The sequence below is a fragment of the Oncorhynchus gorbuscha genome, linkage group LG02, assembly GCF_021184085.1.
Source record: "Oncorhynchus gorbuscha isolate QuinsamMale2020 ecotype Even-year linkage group LG02, OgorEven_v1.0, whole genome shotgun sequence".
NCBI lineage: Eukaryota > Metazoa > Chordata > Actinopteri > Salmoniformes > Salmonidae > Oncorhynchus > Oncorhynchus gorbuscha.
Genome location: NC_060174.1, coordinates 67,115,935 through 67,138,344, shown reverse-complemented (window position 1 = coordinate 67,138,344; position 22,410 = coordinate 67,115,935). Strand labels below are relative to the sequence as shown.

Below are 22,410 nucleotides of genomic sequence, written 5' to 3'. Positions count from 1 at the left end.
TTCTGGAAGCAACTTCATTGGGAGCTTCATGAAATGGGTTTCAATGGCCGAGCAGCCGCACACAAGCCTGAGATCACCATGTGCAATGCCAAGCGTCGGCTGGACGCTTTCTCTGAAGTGATGTATTACGCTACACCATCTGGCAGTCTGACAAATTAATCTTGGTTTGACAGATGGCAGGAAAACACTACCTTCCCCGATGCATAGTGCCAACTGTAAAGTTTGGTGGAGGAGGAATAATGGTCTGAGGTTGTTTTTAACGGTTCGAGCTAGGCCCCTTAGTTCCAGTGAAGGGAAATAACGCTACAGCATACAATGACATTCTAGACGATTCTGGCTGGTCCAGACCGGACCAAATCTGAACAAAACATAGTAATCTATGTTCACATTTGGTCCGGACTGGACCAAAAACCAATGTCCGTGGGTGTGGAAATCAAGGCCGGTCCAGACTGACCCAAAAAAAAAGAATTCCAAAAGGCATTGCTTACTGAGGTGTAGCCTACAGTGTTCCCTGAAATTGAATTTTATGAATGCCCATCTACAACAAACACAAAAACACACAAAAAAGACATCTGGACATGACAAAAAAAACACATCCAAAAGACGTCGGTTCGTGCTTACCATGTCAGCCAGCAATAACATTTTTAAAATGAAAAAATATTTGTAATTTTGAAACTACACTAAAAGTGCAGTAACTGCAGTCGACTGTGGTATTTTGGATGCAGTATTTGCAGCATATTGTAGTTATACTGCACTCTAAGTGCAGTCTTTCTTTGTTAGGGTATGAAGGCCCATCCATATGGTAGGTCCACCATTTGTAAAAACAGGCCGTTGCATTGGCTTTATTCATCCTGATTCCTGCGACTAAACAATTTCTCGTTTTAAGCTCTGAATATCAGCTACCCAACTCTTTAGGACTTATCTTGTGCCTATTTGCTATGTGTTTCCACAGCTGGAAAGGCAGAAGTATTTTCTTTTTCACTATGATCAGCTTATCAAACATTTTACGGACACAAACTTGAAACCACTGATCATGAGAATGGGGTGAAACTCCTGGACAACAGTTGTGATTGCCCGTTCCGTATTGTCCATTCTACATTGACCGGTCCTGTTTTCAGGATATGTTGTTTGTTAACGGTAATGATTTATTTGATTTAGGTGTAAAAAGTGTCCTTCTCAATACATTGGCATTCATTTTATCTCCAGCCTGTAGGCTACAGAAAATGCCACATACTCTTTCTACCATATCCTGTATCAACAGCACCCTGGAAAGGCATGCTGGGAATGGACAAACAAAATATTTATTTTCCTTTGACAAAGTGGGCCGCCGTATCAGCGCTCACTCAAAAAAAAAAGTCATATTCCACTGGTTGAGAGAAATTGTCATTGTTTTTGGGCAGAATTATGTGAGGTTTTATTTGTTGTTGTTGGAGGTGCGTCTTGGCCAGTTTAGCTCAGAAAATGCCGCCCTCGCCAATCTTCCGCCCTCGCCGGCCACCTAATCTGGCCTAATGAGCGGGCCGGCAGTGCTGGCTATTTAAAATGACTTCAATATGTTCGAATACCTAGCTAATCTACCGTAGACTATTTCAGAAATGTAATGTTGTATCACCAGTCAGGCTGGACCTGGAGCCTTCAACCAACTGTCCCCACAACCTCTGGTGGCAGAGAAAGTCAAGGAATAATACTTGACTAGATGATTTTAGCTACACTGATGCCCTTTGCATACGTGAAAGAATATAAACTACACACCACAAATTCTTCAAGACGGACAAAAGAAAACAGAACCAAATTACATTTCACTTTTTAATATGAATTACATACCAAAATCCCCCCCAAAGAGTTGTAATAAGTGACTAATCCTTTTATTTACAGTAATGAAATAGGGAATAAGGGGCAGACTAACTATTGATAGAACATATTGACCTTGACCAACTGCATGATCAAGGCCTGCTCCTCCCCATCATCAACAAAACTGGCTTCATTGTTGTTAACATGGGAATGCCCATCTCTGCTCCTGACAAATCTGAAATAATATTTGTACAGAAATACCCTTAACTCAAACAAAACAGGGTATTTCTTTTAACATGGTCTTTATGTATTTTGTGTATTTCTCTGGAGATGTAAAAAAAAAAATAGGATATTTCCCCAATAATGGCTAAAACTTTACATATTTTTACAACGATTGTGTAAAATTAACCATTCAGAACATTACATGACAAAACAGCCCACAGAAAACTGTATGTCAGCTCCTGGTCGGTGGTATACTGTAATATACACATGGTACAATATCAGAAATGACTTAGAAAATAATTGAAATAAGTATTCTACCAAATATATTTTTCTAAATGAATTTGCGATTTAAAATGGCTCACAATAGATTTGACGTCATTTTCCAATATGGACATTGGACAAAAATTATATTGCGTTGATACACACAATAACTTGTAAAACTATCAAAGTGTCACTATAAGGGGAGAAAAATCCCAAAGCAGTGAATTACAAATGGAACATGTCTTCAGTCCTCAGACAGGGAACCAAACATGCCAATTAAATATTTACTAAGGGCTTCCTTTCCATTTTTACACTTAAAATACATTGAATATTTACACCTTAGATTCCATATACATTGAGCTACATTCTCTATGTCTTTAAACAGGATCAGGTATTCTTTGACTCCTTATCCATGTTCTCTTCTTTGTTCAAACACAACACATTAACAGTGACCGTGGCTCCCGGTTGTCCCAATGCATTGCGTTTTAGAGTCATTGGCCATATAGAACTCCTTGGTTGCTGTTTACAGCCAGAGTCCCCTTTCTCTGTTCCGGATGATGATGTCACCTCCAACTCTTTCACTCTGGTGTCCCTACCGTCTCGTTCCTGCTCCCCTTGCCACTCACCCCTTTTAGTCTCTGTCTGGGGTGCTGGTGGTGGTGGGATGGAGGTGTCATATGTGTCTGTTGCCATGGTAACAGGGGTCTCTTCCTGTAGCTGGAGGACCCTTGTCAGATCCGTGTCGTGCAGCTCCACATTAAAGGGCCGGGGGGCGGAGGAAGTGGGAGGAGAACCGCACCCTGTACAAGTCTAAACACAAGCAGGGGGACAAGAGTTGAATAAACCCGTTCTTCACAAGTATTTTATTTATTTATTAATCTCCACTGTCATCTATACTGATTCCTGTGAATCTTTCTGGTCTGAGAGAGGCGGGGTTGTAGCTACGGTCTCCAGTATGTGTCTGTGTGCTGACTTACAGGGCTGTTGATGGCCTGTGGCAGGCGTCCGGTGCCCATCCAGGGATGGACCTGGATCAGCTCTCTCTTCTGCTCCTCAGTGAAGCGCGGCTGCTGTTTCTGCACCGCCCTCAGTATCATACCATCCTCCCTGAGAACAGTCTCCTTGTCCCTTTAAAAATCACACACACACACCGACACTCTTTCACATGTCCATAGATATGCCATAGTCTGTAAAAGGTGTATTAGTAGCAGAACGGTGAGCAGGCATCTCTTTTTCATAGTCTGTATGAATAAATAATATATAAATATACTACTACATCATCATTCATAAATACAATTACAATAGTATTTCATATTAATCATGACTACAATTGCCATGACAACAGTGTAGTGCAGTTACCATAAAGAATTCTTACCTGGTGGGCATTTGGTACGTCATCATAACCTTGTCATCCGTGTTGGCCGTAAGGAGCCAGATAGGGTCCTGAAGGACATATTTAATGAGCTGGGCCTCTTCAGCCCCCCCTGGTGCCTGCTTATGGAAATGGTCGTTCTCCGACGAGTCAACGCTGCCAAAGTATTTGCTGGTGTTGCTACTTCCTGTGGTTGAAAAAGGAACATGTTCAGTTCGTATCATGACATATCAGTCACAATATATAAACATCCTTTACCAATCACAGTGCTAACAAGAATAATCTGGGAGGTGTTAAACTCACTTGTGCCACTCCCTGAGGTGCTGCATCCATTAGAGCCAGAGCCTGAGGACCCGGAGGCAGAGGCGGCCGAGCCGGTGCCTGAGCAGGCGTCCTCCTGCAACAGTAGGTCTAGCAGGTCACTGGAGGTGGACATTGCGTCCTGGTCATCAGCATTATCCTGGAGGAAGAGAACACAGGAGAGACAGGGGTTAATGACTAGAACTCACTCGACTCAAATGAACCTTTTGGTAATTATATTTTCTAAATGGATTGCAGTTTAAAACTCACGTTATCGTCCTCTCTGTCGTCACCCTTAATGCTTCGCTTAACAGAGGCTTGACCTCCGAACTGTGATACCGAGCCAGGTGGGGGCAATGTCTGCTGCGCCCCTGTCGACATGCCCTCCTGGCGGTTGCCTGGCAACTCCTCCAGCTGTAGCAGGTTGAGGGGGGAAGAGCATCGTGACTGGAAGAGGGGCGAGTCTGTCCCCTCCAGGGGGGCTTGGCACGTGGACTGAGGGGTGCTGGAGCGGGAGTTGCCACGTTGGACAAAGGTGGGATCCATCTCGGGTAAGGCAAAGCTGGGAATCTGAATGGGATTTGGGAAAGGTAATGCTGGGCTGGGATCGTAACAGTGTTGGGGGATCATCGACAGAGTCGGTTTGACCTGTGACGGGTTGAGTTGAGCTAGGGCGGGACTAACACGAGGCATGCCATTCATCTGCATCATAGCAGGGTTGAACTGAGCCAATCCAGGATTGAGTTGTGGTAGTGGGATAGTATGTTTGAACAGCGGTAGTGCTTGGTTAAGTTGTGCCATACCAGGGATACCGGGGCAAAGGTTCGGTATGGTTGTGTTATACTGAGGCATGGTGGTATTGAGCGGTGATACACATCCGTTGAGTTGAGGGAACATGTAGTTGGGCAGAACAACCATCATTGGGGGAGCCAACGGCATGGTATGCATGGGGTACGGTAAGCCTGGCTGGGGGCTGGGGTAGCCCATCTGCATGGCATTGGGGTTCACTCCGGTGTGGCCCAGGACTTGTTGTTGCACGCTGGGGTAGAGTGGGAAGAAGGGCAGGACTCCTGGAGGGTACTGGGCCACGGCAGGAGGGAGACTGGCCTCAGAGGCGGGCCAGGAAGAGGACGAGGTCAGGGGTCCCTGCATCATCAGGGGTTGACCCATGGGGAACGTGAGGCCTTGGGGCCCCTGCCCTTCCCTCCTGAAACTACCGTTCATCCCACGCTGGGAGCCCTCCTGCTGGTGCTTCAGCCTCTTTCCCCCACGGCCCCTCCTCCGTCCATGACCACCTGCTGGGTAGTCCTTTGAGCTGCACACTCCTGAGACAGAGACACATAGAGAGGGAGAGACACAGAGAGAACACAGGGGTGAGCTGCATGGAAAAACAATGGTCTCTCATTCATATTACCTTTCACAGTCATAATAAAAACCACATCTCCACTTGAAGTGTCCGTCTTACCTTTGGGTGTGGTGGTGAGTCCTCTCAGAGGAGGAGGGCCAGGGTCCAGCACGCGGAGCTGTCCCAGGTCTCTGAACCGGCTCAGGAACACCTGTTCCTCCTGCTGGGTGTGGGCAGACAGCACCTCCTTGGTCAGACCCAGGCGGCCAGAGCATCCAGCTGACCTGCGGCCGTCCCTATCGGGCTGGGCAGGGCTGGGTGGTGCAGGGCTGGGCAGGGCCAATGGCCGGGGGGTCACTAACATTGTGATGGCGTTGTTAGTGGCTGGGGCTGGAGAGGTGACGGTGAGAGTGGGGGTGGCTGGTGTCTCCTCCATCATAACTATATCTGCAAGGAATAAGGTTGACAATACATCAGAGATGAGCGATAAGAGACGGAGGCCAAGAAGAGAGGAAAACAAACAGTCGGACAATAAAGGGATGTGACCAACCTGACTCTGGGGGCTTCTTGTCACCTACGTGGACAATGGTGCTGCTGAAGCTGCATTGGGACGTGACAGAGACCACACTCTCAGCCTTGCAGTGCAGCGCCAGAGGGCTCATCTGTGGCCCCCCTTTAGACCCTTCATTACTCTGGGGGCCTTTGAGATCTGTAAGGAAACACACAGTTAAGAAACCAAAAATACATGCAGAGCATAAAAAAAGGCATTAAAAAAAAACATAATTTGAGGTGTTTCAATGTGATCTTTATTGTGTACCTTTAGCTGTTCCAGGCAACTCCCTCTGCTTGTCATCATCTGACGTTGATGACGTGGTGCAGGAGGAGGAGCCACATTTCCTTTTCACTGTGTTGGGGACGTTGCAGCTCTCCAGGTAGCGTACGATGCTGTCCAGACAGTTGACCTGCTGGTAGGAGTAGTTGGCTGACGGGTCTTTCCTTGACTGCACGGAGGCCAGGGTTTTAGTTGGCCCCAGAGCTCCAATAGGTCCCAAGTCCTTGTTTAAATTCTCTGGCACCACCAGGGCTCCTGAGAGGAAGAAGAACCGCATTATCTACGCTATACATTTCTAATTGGGACATTTTATGGAACAAAAATCCTAAAACAAACTCATTATTTTTTAAATAATTCCAGGTGTTTACCAGTGCTGGCGTGTTTGCAGAGTGCTGGGCGGTTGCGGGACTTGGTGAAGACCTGCTGACCATTGGTCTTCACCATGTGGACGTCCTTACACATCTGCTGGAATGTCATCTGCTGCTGTGGAACAGAAGATGGGTGAGAATTAGGCCTAGTTACAAACTAGTCAAACATTACAAACTAAAATGACCCTGTTCAAATCTTGTTACCTGATCAAATAGACAACAGAAACATGCGTGAGATTATGATTGCGTTAGTACTCACTGGTCTCTGGATGGTCTTCAGGATGAGCTCCTTGGTGGAGGGGCTGTTGCTGCCTGACGAGGAGCCTGGGCTGGGCCTCTGTGGGTGGGATCCGTGGGAGCTGCAGTAGCCCTGGGAGCCACCACTGTGGACAGGCTGCACCAGCACGCGGTGGATCTGCTCACTGAGCCTGGGGATCTCTGGAGACATGGCCCGCGCCTCCACCTCCACAGTAGGCGTGAACACATCCTCGTTCAGGGGACTCCTGTAGATGAGGGGAGAAGGACAAGGGAATGGGGTTTAGAACAAGACACGGCTTGATAGCTACACAAATAGGTTACAGAGCAGTTCAAATGTGGCTATTGCAAGGTTGTGAAGGTCATTGACGTAGCAGAGAGGTCAACTACTCACGTTCTGACTTTGTGTCGACCAACGATGAAGGCCACTTTGCGGCTCCAGGGGTTAACGAAGGAGGACCAGCTGGTATCTATGGTGAGATACTCCCCGTTCCGGGCACACATACGCAGGGGCGAGTGTTCAAAGGGCTGGCCCGCTGACTGGAGAACTGTGCGGAGAACCAAATATGTTAACATTTTGATTGAGTATAAGAACATAATCATTCATCCACAGTTTATGAATCCTTACAGAACGTATAAGGCATGACTGTTGGACAGGAGTACTCACTCTTCTTGTGTATGGCCACCATGACAGGCCTGTCATCAGGGTGGAGGTACATGAGGACAGGGGTCCCAACCAGGTCCTGGGGCAGGTAGCCTAGCAATGGCACAGCCCTTTCATCGACTTCCTGAAAGAGACAGCTGGGGGTGTGGCTAGTGGTGAAAATCCTCTTGTCAGCTGGGATACGGGGAGCTTCATATCCTGAGTGCACCTTCTCAGCGATGAGCAGGCAGCAGGGCTGTGACTGAGACATATCAGAGTCCCGCAGTGTCAGCTGGTAGGGGGTCATACGGAAGGGGTAGTACCGCACCTCCCCATCGCTGTCCCTCCCACCACTGATACGGCAGAACATGGATTTCTCCTGGGTGCAGTCCACAGGGGAGGTCACTGATGGAGATAAGAGAGAGGAGAGATATTAGCACCACAACAATATTTACATCACATACACAAATGTGATGATCCATTTCCATGTGAATTCAGAGCTGAATTAGAGGTGTGGAAACTTACTGGAGCCAGTACAGGAGGCCCAGGGGGGCAGGCGGCAGGGAGCCGTGCTGCTGTAGAAAGTGCTGACGTCCTGGGGGGCCAGCAGCTCAGAGAAGAGAGCTCCCTGTAGTCGCTCAGGTTTAGTGCGCAGCATGGGAGAGGCCTGGGGAGAGATGTACACCACCTTCCCAGAGAGGAAGGACACTCCAACAGAGAATGTGTCCTGTACAGGAGAAGAAACAGAGTGTCAGAACAATGTTCGGTTGGGTTTAAGACCTGTTAGTCTGGTTCTAGTAGACAAAGATTGTTCTCTAGTTCCTACCGTGTTCTGGAGTGTGTATTCAGAGGTGATGTTGTCCAGTTCCTCTGTGGTGAAGGCTGAGAGGTCCAGACTGCAACCGTGGCTCTCTTCCACACTCCACTGGTGGTAATACTCCTGATTCGCTAAAAACACACACACACACATTCAGACAGTATTAAATAGCTATTATAGATAGAGAGTAGTCATGCTATTTCATGCTAAAGCCTCGCAGTATACATGTAGCAGAAGGCATGGCTGAAAAGGCAGTATCTTACCTCTGACTTGTTTGACACAGTTGAGAGCGTACTGCAGGGAGGCCAGAGTGCTGGAGCGGCCTTTTGTCCGGTGGTCTGCAGGCATGCGGATCTTCAGCTCCTTCAGGGCCTTGAGCAACTCTCTCTGGGTCTGCAGCCGGGCCGGCTGGCCACTGCTGCAGCCGCTGGTGGATGGGTGGTCCTGCTCTGAGCTGCCACTCAGCAGGCTGTAGACCATAGAGCTGTTGGGAGGGGAAGTGCTGTGGGAGTTGGAGCTGACCGGCCAAAATAACATGATGTTACTATCACTGCTGAGCATTCATTACAATAGTATAAGCGGTGTCTACCGGCTACCATCTGTACATGGTTGTGGTGTTTGGCGTATGTATTCTGTTAAACTTTTTACCTTTTGCTCTCGGTTGTCTCCATGGCAGAGTCCTTCCCATTATGGGAGCTGCTGCAGGTTGATGCCTCATGCCCCATGTGACCTTCCACTTCTCTCTCGGCTGAGTCGTTCCCGCTCAAGTGGGCATCGGTGTCATCAGAGTTTGAGGACTTGCCCCCAGACCGAGTCCTCTGTCCATTCCCATTGGAGCTGCCAGTCTGACTCAGTCCAGACTCAGCCTCTTGTCCTGCCACCACATCTTCTGCTAAACCTACTCCAATAGTGTCATTTCCAGAAGTGGTGTATGCATTCTCTTCACTCATAATAAGCCGTATGAGTGATTGACTATTGCTGTATGACAAAAAGTATCTGTCAAAACAGAGATGTGATACCCTGCCACTAGGTGGGGCTACTAAACTTAGATTGAGTCATGGCTTGGAAAAGCAAAAATGAGAGAGAAGATATGGACAAAGTATGGACTGTATCTCATTGATCTTGAGTTTTTTTGTCAGGTCAAAGCTTATGAACCTGACAGGCCAATTGAAGAGAAGAGGGCCGAGCCTTTCTTTGTCCGTTTGCTCTTCCTCGTGTGTCCACACTCAGTGCACTAGATGATTCGGTAGGATACCTGCTAGAAGAAATCATTCACAATCATGAGTGGTGAGTCACGTGAGATCATGAGTCAGACATCTGTGTAAACACTAGTACATCTAACTTCACTACAACATTACCAAAAAAACACATCACTGTAAAGGCAATAGTTAACTCAAATCACATATGTACATAACTAAATTGCTTGATTTCAAGTCGCCTAAAGTCATGTGTATCCAAGTATGGACAGGCTCAAAGAACTTGATCTCCATATATAGGACATAAAAATAAAATCCCTGTCAAGAACCGTAAACTGACAATAACAGGTAACCAAATGCTAGAGAAAGTGACTTTGTAGTCCATTTCTCTATCTGGCATGTCTTGTGGGTTACTGTAACTAACAGGATGACACCGCTGTGGGATTTATTGTTGACGACAGGGAAGGCAACGTGCCTCTACTAGACTAGGGCACATAGCTAGCTAGGTCCCGAATGAGCTCATGGATTTTTTCTACTTTACACAATCCTGGTAAAAGATGAGTCTCGCTTGTACGAAACACGAACTGACCAATAAATATTAAACTGTATCTAGCTAACTAGATTCACACACACACACACACACAAAAAAACTTGTTTTACACTCTTGCCATGCCACAACAATGCTTCATTTGCTAATGTCAATGCTGATCATTTAAAAAAAAACATAAACATGTAACGTTAGCTAGATTCTGGGGCTCCCGCGTGGCGCAGCAGTCTATGGCACTGCATCTCAGACCCTGGTTCGATTCCAGTCTGTATAACAACCGGCCGTGACTGGGAGTCCCAATCTTTAGAGTTTGTCCGGGGTAGGGCGTCATTGTATATGACAATATATTCTTAACTAACTTGCCTATTAAAATACATAGATAATTGTAAGCTACTACAACCAAATAGCTAGCTAACGTTAACGAAACCATAGTTAGTTCTTGATCAGAGTTGACATTCTCACCTTATTCCATGAAGAGAAAATACGTTCCGAGGCAAACACTATTGAAACTTATTCCACAGTGTATTCAGTAGGTTTACAATTATTATTATTTATTTATTTTAATTGCAGAAACCCGAAATGACATCTTCAGCGACCTGGTCCAATGTTAACAGACTGCAAGACAAGTAACACACACACTGAACAAAACCGCACATTGTATTCGCAGTACTGGGAGGGAACACGCAAAAGCACACGTGATGACGCCCCTTGTCTGCTCCCATGTGTGGCATTGATTGGTCCTCAACTGACTCCGACTCTGCTCGAGCCAAATATACCACGCCCAGCGAATGCATTCATTGGTTGAGTAGGGCGGTGTCCTGACTGCACGGGGCTCTTCTATGCTTCTCTATCACGTTGCCCCAGCGGTGCTCTCCGTTCAGAACGTCAGAAACAACATTTATTGGCAACGTGCCACTGCCAATGTTCTGAATTAATGTAATTTCTTTATTGTTTCCTTGCGTGTTTTCCCTAACCACGAAACAGGCATGTTTACGACTTTTCTTTGTATAATTTTGAGGCATGGATAAAATATATATATTTTTAAATGTAACCTTTATTTTTAACTGGATATGTCTGAATATGGATATGTCTGACTCAATTCCAGACATATCCAGATAGGCCTACGTACTACAACCCTAAATTACACTAAATAAGTGCACAAATGCTACTGCAGCAGTATGACTAGCCACACACATCAACCCCTTCCTCTCCAAAATTCTACCCTACAGCCATAATTCTACCCTAAAACTGTAATTCAATCAAATAGGCTTACATTGTCAATCAGTTCCATTCCCTAGATTTTGTTTTTTGATTGTAATTGTTCCTAGATCCTTATGATACCTTCATTCTTTATATTGTTTAGATTCCCTTTGGGACATTAAATTGTCCTCTCATCTAACCTCTCCTGGGCAGTAAACATCATCAACATGTGTTGTGTAGCTGGACTACTGGGGCTGACCATATGGAGTAACACATGGGGTGACATGCATTCAGAAATTCATGAAGTAAAACTCTCTAGACATTGTGAGGGGATATATACCTCAACACTCATGGCAAACCAATGAAATGTTGAATAGAACCTATATTTCCTATGACAAAAGTGTATACATCTGTGTTATAATAATTCTATGAATGTGCTGCCCAGTCCAATTACATCCAACTTTGTCTGAGTGTACTGACCACACTGCTTTCTTCTGCCTTGGTCCTTTGGTTCATGCAATGATTCCTTTTGGACTGGATTCACATTGTTGGTGATCTGAACACTCAATAAATGTCATCTTGACTAACGTGGATGGGCAATCTTCCACAGTAACCCTATCTATCTAGCCTAAATATAATTGTAGATGTTCCACATCTTCTCTCCAGGACGATTGGGCCCTAAATAGGTGAGCGATTGTGTGTGATTCATACATTCCACGTAGGCTATGAGATACCTGGCTATCTGCAAAATAAGAGTTGGGGAGGACAACTTACACTGTAGATATTTCACGTTGTTGGTGTGCGCTTCATCTATTTCCAGCTTAAATTCCAGTGAGATATACCATCCTGTCTTGATGACATATGTAGTCAAACAAAATATTTTGGTTTGCATCACAGTTCAATTATATTTGGACCCATTTTAGCATAATTTTCTTTAATGTCATCATTGTTTTTAAACACGCACACACACACACACACACACACACACACACTGGGAACAATAAACACAGGTCATCAGAATAATCGTTTTTCCAATATATATATATATATATTTCCATGATGTTCATCAATATAACAAGACATTGATCGATTTACACTACAATTGTTTTTTTATGTACTTCTGGTTTTCAATTGGTATCCTGTGGTACATTGTAATCCACCTTGTTTTTAATATCCAATCCCATTCAAAACAAAAACATAATAAATAAATCAAATAAAACAGACTGAACCGAACACATTACCCATGCTCCCCCAGTCTATTCCCTCCTGAAAGACCAGACAAACAGAGGTAATGTGGACTGTAAACCTCCCCAACACCAGTCCCAAAAGAACAAAATAATATTCCCTCCACAAAATGAAGTTCAAACAAAATATAAACATAGTAACAACAGAGGAATCTGTCTTGAATTGTACACCATTCTAAGCCTTCTGGACATTTGTTTTCCCAGTAACATCCCTTCTTCTTGACTTGGTTGATACGATTAACATAGAGAACATGTCTTTATTTAATCTTTCCTTCTCTTCCGATGTACACACAACCTAAGCCAATGACATCATACCAAAGTTATTACTAACTTTATGCAAAATACAAAGGAAACATTTTATCCAAAAATAAAAAAGAAATGTAATGTGTATTGGTGAGAGCATTGTGATTTTATAGCCGACCTGTGAAGGATCAGTGCCTCAAAAGGTTCCCTCCTATGTTGAAGTCACTGAACACCTCTTAGTGTTAGCAATAACACAATATTCTCCACCACATCCTATCCTAGCCCTCCCAAAATACACCCAGAATACAACATAAAAAAAGAGTCAGGACATTAAAAGTTGCGCACACCCATCCTTGCGGAACAAAAAAAAGCAACAGAAAATGAGCACTCACATAACATCAATTTGTCTATTTTTTTACATCTAAATTTGCTGAGCACTTTAAGGACAACCCTTGGATTTGTGAACAGCACAGGAGTCCTACCCCGACCAGTGGTGTCATGAGATAACTCGAAGGTGGCATTCTTTTTTTTGTCACCTTTTTTGTCACCTTTTTGTCACCTTGCTATTTTCCAATTTTTATACAGCTTTCGTGAATTTTCTTGACCTCACCCAGTAGATTTTGATGAACTGTTCTAATCTCCGACCTGAAGAAATAGGACCCCCATCCCCCAAATACACCCCCACACTACAACACCAGACAATACAGACTTTTTTATGCATGTTTTGTTTGTTTTGTTTAACAGCTATAGATAAAGTTAATATTTTATTTCATCTGTAAATTGTTGTCAGCACGACAGCGACACACACAAGGAGAGGAGTTGTGCTATTATTGTTATAGGAGCTTGTGTCTAAAGACTTGGTACAGATTAAAGTAGTCTTATGGAAGGGGGCTGAAGCAAGTCTTTTTGTAGGTTTTGTTTCTCTTGCATATCTTCAAATAGCACATTATGTCATCATCTATTTGCCAACATGAGCTATTGAATAAGATCTGAAAGGGTTAAACGGTCATGTGACTTTAGGTATTTTAGGTTAAGGGTACGCTTTCAAAAACAGGGGAGTAAGGATTGCTGTTAAAGTGACTCGGGTAAAATATGTTGTGTCCCTCTACTTGTTTTTGATGGCAGTTGGCAGCAAGAACATATAGTCTTTGGTAATTTTCCTCTGAATTAGTTTTGCTCTAGTTAGGTAGAATAAAGAGGAAGGGTGGGGCTGGGAGATAGGCTTTGCTGGGAGATAATGTGCTAAGGCCATTTCCTTTTACATGTGTCTGATAGAGATAGTTAAAGAGCAGGAGATAACAATAGAATGAGAAAGAGAGAAAGAGAGAGAGCAAGGAAGTATATGTGTGTGTTATGTGTAACATATTATAGGTGGTTGGGGGGGCTCTGCCAGTATACATGTAGTATAGGAATATTCCTTGAGCACAAATATGGAAAATCTTACCAGTCTGAAAGATAGTCAGTGGGCTGATCTGTTACCTCCCCACTCTGCTCATCTAATTTAGTTGTCATGGAAACAGCTTGCCCTCACCGCTGATGTCTAAGCGGCCAAATCTGTCAGGATAAACTAGGGATATTCCCAGGACGGGCAGAGCTTCAACAACACACACATCCCCAGTGTAGGATCCTGAATCAATGAGGAGAAATAGGTGGGAATGGTGGGACAGAGGCCAAGAGGTCGGGTTAAGGTGGCCTAACCTATGGGAACAACTGTATTCTCCACAGGTCCAGTGGTCTTTCTGCTACTACTCATAAAGTAGACTAACAGAGCTGGCAGATATATAGCACTAGAAACCTGTGGAAGCTGCTGAGGGGAGGATGGCTCATAATAATGGCTGGAACGGTGCAAATGGTATGGCATCAAACCATGTGTTTCCACTCATTCCGCTCCAGGCATTACCATGAGCCCGTCCTCCCCAATTAAGGTGCCACCAACCTCCTATGCTAGAAACAGATAGCACTAGAAACAGTTAGGCCTATACAGGGGCATGGGACAAGAGGTGACCATGCAAGAGCAATCCACTAAGAACAAATCAGTAAGGGCACCAAAGAGAAAATGGCAGAAAACAAAAGCTTCTCCCTAGTTGCTTGGCAGTGTTTAACTTACAGAGCTGAACCACAAAAATGCACGTACACACACAACACACAGAGGCAGAGAGGAGCTCACTGCTCATAGCAGTTAGTAAAGTCCTGATTGAGTTCAGTCTCCTCTTTACCTATCTGCTTCAAACAAACACACAAATATACTATATAAAATATACGCTATTACTATGTTTAAAAAAGAAAAAGACAGTAACTAGGGAGAAAATGTAAGAAAGATAGAGAGAGAACCAGTGCACTAGCAAACGCTCCCTCTAGCTTGTGTGTATACTATGACTGCTTTTCATGACGATTCTTGGAAAGTTCACTTAAGGTTTACAGCAACTCTTAATCCGTCAACGAAGCTGGCCCCCATGGGCCAAGTTAGTCCCTTTCTCTAGATCATCATTTTCTACTACTGTATGTCCATGCCAGTTGCTTCATCCATCTTCATACTTCTACCTTCACTTTCAAATAAGGCTGAGTTGTCTGTGTATGTGCTCATCAATAGGTGAGGTTTTGCTGCATGAGGTTCTCTCTCGGCCGGTCATGCTGTTGACCAGCCAGACAGCGGTCATGCGGTTGACCAGACAGACAGCGCCATCAAAAACAAGGCTCTTTGTGCATTTCACACCGCCTCCCCCTTTTCAGTCAGCCTCTCCCCCTACACAAAATAAAGAGTGTATGGGAATATTTTGACCGTAAAAAATCATCAATGTGATACGTTTTGATCAGAGACTAAGGCTTTACTGTGTCCGCATTTTTGACCCCTTAGTGTAAGTATCATTTTTAGCTATTTGTTAGTAATGACATCTCTGTAGGATTTGGTGTATTGTCACAGCAACGTTATGCAATGTTATGTTGCTGAAATGAAAAAATGAAACAGGTTCAAATCCTGATCCACCAAACAAAAACTAGCAAGCCCTCATTTTTTTATATCAATATTGTTATTTTTCAACTCTGGCTTGTTAGCTTTGATATAATATTTATGATCACTTCTAAATATATATATTTTTAAAGACACTTACATATACATGTGCTACACTGACAGCATTTGTACTAGACAGCAATGGAGGAATGTTCTCGAAATAAGACACTAAATAAGTCAAATGAAAAACATCTACAGACATTGGTCCAATTCCATTGGCAGTTAATAAAGAGAAGGTACATGATCGGGAAAAGAGAAACAGGCAAAGAGAGACAGAAAGAAAGAGGAGGAAGAAAGGATTCCAAAGAGACAGTATGGCTAAAGGGTGTAGGAGAGAGAAAGAGAAAAGAGAGAGAGAAGCAAAAGATGGAGAACAGGATGGGAATATTGATTAAGTACCTCGGTTAAAGGAGACAAACTCCACTGTGCAAAGATGCACCTATACTCTGTGGGAGACAGAGCAAGACAGAGAAAGCCAGAGACAGGCAGAGACAGTGAGAGAGAACGTGCAAGATATACACACTCTGATTAATAGGCAGTAGTTCAAATCTGAAGCATAAGTAAAATTAATACAAAAATTAAAAAATACAAAACGCACACCCACACACAACCTACAAAAACATTATATCAGAATAAAATTCCTACAAAGAACTATATATATATTTCATATCTGGTATATAACAATTATCGCCAGGGTCATCATTTTCTTTTCTGTCGTTGTCATCAGTAACAATCACAACAAGTATTGGGTTCTGAGTATGAATGACGGATTAGAAAAGCAGGAAGTATTTACAAAGAAGGCAGGGCCACAGACTCACAGGACGAAAATTGACAGGGATCCAGAGGTGAGGAGGTGGAAGCGGGGGCTGAGAGGGTTCAGGGGGTTCTGGGCAGGGTCATATTGAGACTATTTGGGGAGCAATTTAATGAATTCATCATCAGTGGAAATTTTTGTTGTTGTTGATTTGAAGGGTTTTCTCTTGCAAGGAAGCGGGCAGTCTCGTGTGCAGACTGGGGTCGGAGCCACTCATCTTAAGTGCTGAAGTAGACTAGAGAGAGAGAAAAACAGAGAGAGGGAAAGAGAGAAAGAGAAAAAGGGAAAGGGATGGTGAGAAAAAAAGACTAATACTGAAGCACAGAGTATATCTTAATTCAAACTGCCATGGTAGGGAGAGTGTGGGTGTGACCCTTACCGATGATGACGATGAGGACAATCGCACATATCAGCCCCAGGATAATCATCATCTAGAGGAAGCAGAGTTTTGTATGTTTTAATGTATTATGGAGCCCCATTGGCTGCTGCCAAGGCAGCAGCTACTCTTCCTGGGGTCCAGCAAAATTAAGTTGGACATGGAGAGGTAGTAAAACAGGGGGGATGGGACATGTGGTAAATCATGAGCTACAATCCATTTCATTATGTTTTAACATTCATCTTGAAAGCCTCAAAGGAAATTACTATTATCATGAATAAATGTGGACCAAAGTACATCTTTATGTATCTCAATGTAGCCCTTACCTTGGCGTTCTTCCACCAGTACTTGTTCTTGAGTTTTGCAGCACTGGTCTCGAACTGTGAGGCTCCAGCCTGCAGGGCATCGGCCCGATCATCTAGCTCTGACAGTTTCTGATCACGCTCCAGAACCTTATCCACGTTTACACGCATGATATCCACCACCTGGGGAGGGCAGACACACGGGCCGAAAACAGGGACAGGGTAAATCCCTCAATCAACTCAGACTGAGTTGTGTTATCTCCACAGTATATTTACACAATGTATTGACTGTTGACCTAAGTGTGTTGGACATGCATTCATCCAGTCCATGTCGGCTTGTGACTATTTACAACGTGTGAAGAAGGTTCCGATATTTCTGTGGGTCAGTATGTGTGTAATACAAGGTGAGTGTGTCTGCATGTTCCTCACCTCATCCACCTGAGCCTGTGTCTGTTGCAGGCGGCGGTTGCTGGTGAGGTTTGGAGGGGGCGCCGCTCCATCTGCGGGGGCGCCGGCGGCAGCTGGGGCAGACCTGTCAATCAAACACAACTCGTCAGTTTATTCACCTTCAACGGCGTATGAATGACCGTGTAGTAACGCATGCATCTACTAAATAGGCCAACCTGTCTCTTTGGAACATAGAAGTAAAAACAAGTTACTATCAAATCATGGCTGATTGGAATTATCCACCGTCACAGTACTCACTGAGGTAGAATCTCAACGTTATAGGTTTGAATCAAGTCAACAGCTTCATGATGACTGAATGATTGGAAAAGGAGGCAGAATATCTCTCTTTAATGAGCCTCAACAACAGGCTGAATGGTTTACTAATCCTGAATTAAAAGGGCCTGGATAAAAGGATCCACCAAGCATGAAATACAATTATGTGCATCCGCTTTGCTTACGGCCCTTTCCAACTGTATCCATAACACACACTACTAAAGCACATTCAAAGCTGCTCTGAATTAATTAATTCAAACCATCACTTTCTATGTTCCAAGAAGGCTTCTACATCTGAAAGCTGAATAAAAAGCTGAATAAATTGATAAATAATGCTCTCAATATTGCCAGAAATAAAATGTTTTACAAGACAATAAAAATAAAGCTATCTGTCCTAACTGCACCCTCCTCAAGAAAACATCAAGATGACCACGAAGCCATATATTCTGCATACCATATCTGACAGACACCATCCTATCCTACAACCCTCCGCTGGGCATTGTTAGGGTTGTGCTAAGGGGAAACTAATGGACGACAATCAAAAGTCCTGAAGCAATTACTACATGTCTGGTCCTATCAATCTATTCTGACCATCTATGTTGACCATCTACAACTGAGTACAGTAACTCACTCTTTCTCACCAATCTATCTGAATGTGGTATCTTTATTTTCATTATGATCTCAATGCAGTTGTTCTCTTTTCTAAACCTTGACTATAGACTAGATTAATCTACCATTAGGCCTAGTTGTAGAAAAGATGAAAAGGCACTGGAAAGCCTACTGGCAAGGCCAAAAACACTATGACGCAAATGTGTATGCTGGGTAGTCCTTCCTTTGCATGCCCTCATTGCTCTGATAGTTCTGCTGAATTTGTGTTAGTAACTCACTGTGTGGACCATGGAGCTGAGCTGTGTTAGTAACTCAATGTGTGGACCATGGAGCTGCGCTGTGTTAGTAACTCACTGTGTGGACCATGGAGCTGCGCTGTGTTAGTAACTCACTGTGTGGACCATGGAGCTGAGCTGTGTTAGTAACTCACTGTGTGGACCATGGAGCTGCGCTGTGTTATCAACTCACTGTGTGGACCATGGAGCTGAGCTGTGTTAGTAACTCACTGTGTGGACCATGGAGCTGAGCTGTGTTAGTAACTCACTGCGTGGACCATGGAGCTGAGCTGTGTTAGTAACTCACTGTGTGGACCATGGAGCTGCGCTGTGTTATCAACTCACTGTGTGGACCATGGAGCTGAGCTGTGTTAGTAAATCACTGTGTGGACCATGGAGCTGAGCTGTGTTAGTAACTCACTGTGTGGACCATGGAGCTGAGCTGTGTTAGTAACTCACTGTGTGGACCATGGAGCTGAGCTGTGTTAGTAACTCACTGTGTGGACCATGGAGCTGAGTAACATACGTATATCAAAGAGGAGGCATCCTTTTGTGTCTTACTGTGGTAATAGAGTATATTGTGTCCCTCCAGTATTTCCAGCACCCATGTAGAGCAATAGTCATGTAACTGTAACTTCAACCCCATTTATAGTTCACGTTCTATAAATGGATTCAGGCTTTAGTGAAGTACTAGTGTTCATAATATCTTTAGGCTACATACTGTATGTGAGAGTGAGTATCAAGCTTAACTTGGTATTTAATTTTAAGTGTCTGTAGCCTTTTCATTATAGTACTATCATAGGTTCACAACTTAAGGATAAGTGGGCTGTAAATAATGCACAGCATCGACCATGAACCGCTTTCAATCTCGTTTCTCAACTACATCTTGAGGTTGCGTCCTGCCTGTAGTGACCCCCTTCCTCCAGCAGAGTGAGACAAAACTCTGTATAAAGGTCACCTTTAAGGCCGTGACACACAGAGCTAATCCTCATGTGGCTACAAATCCTTCTGTACACTCATGTTTTCAGTTGCATTTGTCAGTCCAAAGCAAGCGCTGTCTGGAAACACTAATTTGATGTGTTGAGTCACCTTGCCACATTAATCATTATGCTACCCAACTCGTATGTGGTCTACTGGGAGCCTCCATTATGTTGATGTTTAGGACGTGTTCTTTCTCATGTCGATTACAACAATTCAATTTTTAGAGGCCAAATCCTACCCAGACTCTTTCACCTTCTCTGCGGAAGAGGCCATCGTCATTGTGCAGCGAGCAAACGAGAGATGAACGATGGACGAGGACGTTATTGGCAACTCCCCTAGTGTGTTTTGTACATCATCCCCCACATTGCTACAACAACCATTGTTTTCTCGGGGCCTCAGATAAAAGAAGAGGGCGGATTGTGTGTGTGTGTGTGTGTGCACAGTGACGGGGAACATATTCAAAGGGCACGACGAAATGGATTGTGTAGGCTTTCAAATAAGAGTAATGGAGTGTCGACAGCAGTCTGGGGGGAACCCAGGGCAAGGTCTACCTCAGATTCACAACGTCCTCCACCAACAGGGTGAAAAAAAATGTCCCCTTGTCAAGACCATGGCCAGTAAAATGGTTTTATTCCCTTTGAAAACAGCTCGCATGCTATTCTGAATTATTATACAGACACGACGATCGGCCTTTTGTTATTAATAGGCGACAACATTAATCAAGTCTTTCTTTCCTGCTTTATTGGGCTGTATATGGCCGATTGCCATAGACATGTTGATGAAGCTTTTACAAATCGTCTCTCACGCACGAGACAGCACGCATACACACCATAGCCACAAAAACAGTGGACTCTAGTCTACAAGTCTGTTTCAGCACTGTTGGGGAAGACAGCGACAGGCAGCGCTGTCCAGTGCTGGCAACGGCTTTGCATAGTTCCCAAAATTTGCCTAATGCAGTTAGCTTTTTTATTTTTATTTTTTATCAAGGGGGGTTTCATATTTGTTGAAAGGGTCCTCAATGTCGTCTAACATCAATGTCACCGCCAGTTTATCGCGGGAATTACAGTGAGAAAATAGGATAAAAATGTATATGGCTAGATTTGTTTATCAACAGCATGTTGACGATGTAACGCTAACATTTGTTGCCTGGCCTCAATGAGATGCTGTCTGTTTCAGCAGCTTGTTTGTATGCACGTATCGACAGAGAAGAGAATGCCACGGCCATCTTCCCTGACAGTGAAAAACACCTGCCTCCTGTAGCCTAGCAGTCGCTAAACAAAAACAACCTCAGACGACTGAACCTGGTATAGCTTGTCAAGGAAAGGAGCGGAAACGGCCACATCCCCGGTGTACCCTTGAATCATCAAATTAAATAGGCTACATTTAATTGCCCGTCCTTGCTTGACAATCGACAGATATGAGCGTCAGTTACCCCCACCCCCACAGTTGGTTAGCAATATCACGTAGGCTAAGCCCACAATATGGCTAATGATAGTCGACCCTACTACATCCATTACATCCAAGATAATATGGATGTGTTGCTTCTCTAAGAAGATGTTCAACATGTTGAATGGGAGAAAATGTGTTATTAGGTCCAAGTTGCTTAGCCTATGATACGTGTATATTTAGCCGTAGGCCTATACATTCATCTGTGGCAGAAACCAATGCATACGTCCAAATAAGCAAATGAGATATTTGTAGGTTTCTACTTTCAATTCCAATTTTCAAATGGATATACATGCGAATACACGGACGTCAACCCATTCAAATCAAACCAGTCCAATCTGGAGAAAAGGCGTGCGTGTCCAATTCCAATGATAAGAACATATATATTTTACATTTGAATAAATATAACTCATCATAACTAGCCAACATGACTGAATATTTCGTAAAGAAATGTGGCTGACAACAGGGCCAACCAACCGACGCCTATGGAATAGACTATAGGCGAATGTTGGATGCTATTTAGCCTATGTGTATTGTCAGTAAATGTTCATAAATAAACATCCCACAGTAAATCAACACATTTATCCTGTAAGTATAGGGTTCTTTAACCCTGACGCACGATTCAAATGCAATAGGCCTATATGCCTTGGAGACCATGGTTAAGTTCATTTCCTTTCTAAAATCATTTCTGAACAACAAATAGGCTTGCATTCTGCTACCCAACGAGCACGGATAAATAAATACACATAGGCCTAGACATAACAACAGGCACACAAAGAAAATAAACGTCACACAGAGGCAACAGTGTGATACTCACATTTCTTATGGTGGTTTATTAATGCAGGCTACGCAAGTCCGACTGGAATGTATTTGCCTAATAAGTGGCTGTTGAGTGGGTTGCCTTCAGCGCTCTTTTTCCCTCTCGCTCCCTCTTAGTCGATTCACTCTTCTGGCGTTTTCAATAGGAGGGAGTGATAATGTTTACCACCAAGTTGATTTTATTCCCCCGTTGTAAATATTCCCCTTTTCTCAGTTCGTGCGCTTATTTTATGCCGCACCTCGCCAATGTATTTGTATAATAACTCAGCTACCACTGGTCTCCTCTGTGTCACTACTGTAATGAACAAGTAATAAACACGCTTGTGTAAGGAGAACAAAGATGGCTTGATGACGTCATTCACCATCCAGGGAGCCGCAGGTTGGAAGGGTTTTGTCTTTTCGTAGCAGGTTTAGGATCATTTACT

The 22,410-nt window shown here is 44.0% G+C and overlaps 2 protein-coding genes across 3 annotated transcripts; both read right to left on the bottom strand.

Annotated features, from left to right (window-relative positions):
* Nucleotides 1-1,792: 1,792 nt before the first annotated feature.
* Nucleotides 1,793-10,628, bottom strand: LOC124007917 (period circadian protein homolog 1-like). 2 transcript variants are annotated; one of them, XM_046318804.1, is made up of 17 exons: nucleotides 10,412-10,628; nucleotides 8,855-9,464; nucleotides 8,470-8,723; nucleotides 8,216-8,337; nucleotides 7,915-8,116; nucleotides 7,414-7,794; nucleotides 7,141-7,294; nucleotides 6,751-6,994; nucleotides 6,492-6,606; nucleotides 6,109-6,378; nucleotides 5,842-6,000; nucleotides 5,412-5,738; nucleotides 4,217-5,271; nucleotides 3,950-4,106; nucleotides 3,650-3,833; nucleotides 3,252-3,402; nucleotides 1,793-3,084 (listed from the first exon to the last, which is right to left on the bottom strand). In XM_046318804.1, the coding sequence occupies exons 2-17, from the start codon at nucleotides 9,154-9,156 to the stop codon at nucleotides 2,662-2,664; spliced, it is 4,500 nt and encodes a 1,499-aa protein (XP_046174760.1). In that variant the 5' UTR covers nucleotides 9,157-9,464; nucleotides 10,412-10,628; the 3' UTR covers nucleotides 1,793-2,661. The 2 variants fall into 2 exon arrangements, with proteins under 2 accessions (XP_046174760.1, XP_046174751.1); XM_046318795.1 differs by having other exon boundaries at nucleotides 8,855-9,461.
* Nucleotides 10,629-12,172: 1,544 nt separating this feature from the next.
* LOC124007913 (vesicle-associated membrane protein 2) lies at nucleotides 12,173-22,307 on the bottom strand. Its single transcript, XM_046318781.1, has 5 exons — nucleotides 21,984-22,307; nucleotides 17,565-17,667; nucleotides 17,160-17,318; nucleotides 16,837-16,888; nucleotides 12,173-16,692 (listed from the first exon to the last, which is right to left on the bottom strand). Coding segments are annotated over exons 1-5 (333 nt in total). The 5' UTR covers nucleotides 21,986-22,307; the 3' UTR covers nucleotides 12,173-16,675.
* Nucleotides 22,308-22,410: the final 103 nt, after the last annotated feature.

Bases quoted from the DNA above. Each gene is read 5' to 3' on its own strand.
- LOC124007917 (XM_046318804.1), bottom strand. From the start codon at position 9,156: ATGAGTGAAGAGAATGCATACACCACTTCTGGAAATGACACTATTGGA. The intron at 5,739-5,841 runs GTTGGTCACATC...TATTCCTTGCAG, and splicing joins CAAGAAGCCCCCAGAGTCAG to ATATAGTTATGATGGAGGAG. The intron at 4,107-4,216 runs GTGAGTTTTAAA...CTCTTCCTCCAG, and splicing joins ACGACAGAGAGGACGATAAC to GATAATGCTGATGACCAGGA.
- LOC124007913 (XM_046318781.1), bottom strand. The intron at 17,319-17,564 runs GTGAGGAACATG...TGCCCTCCCCAG, and splicing joins CACAGGCTCAGGTGGATGAG to GTGGTGGATATCATGCGTGT. The intron at 16,889-17,159 runs GTAAGGGCTACA...TGCTTCCTCTAG, and splicing joins ACTGGTGGAAGAACGCCAAG to ATGATGATTATCCTGGGGCT.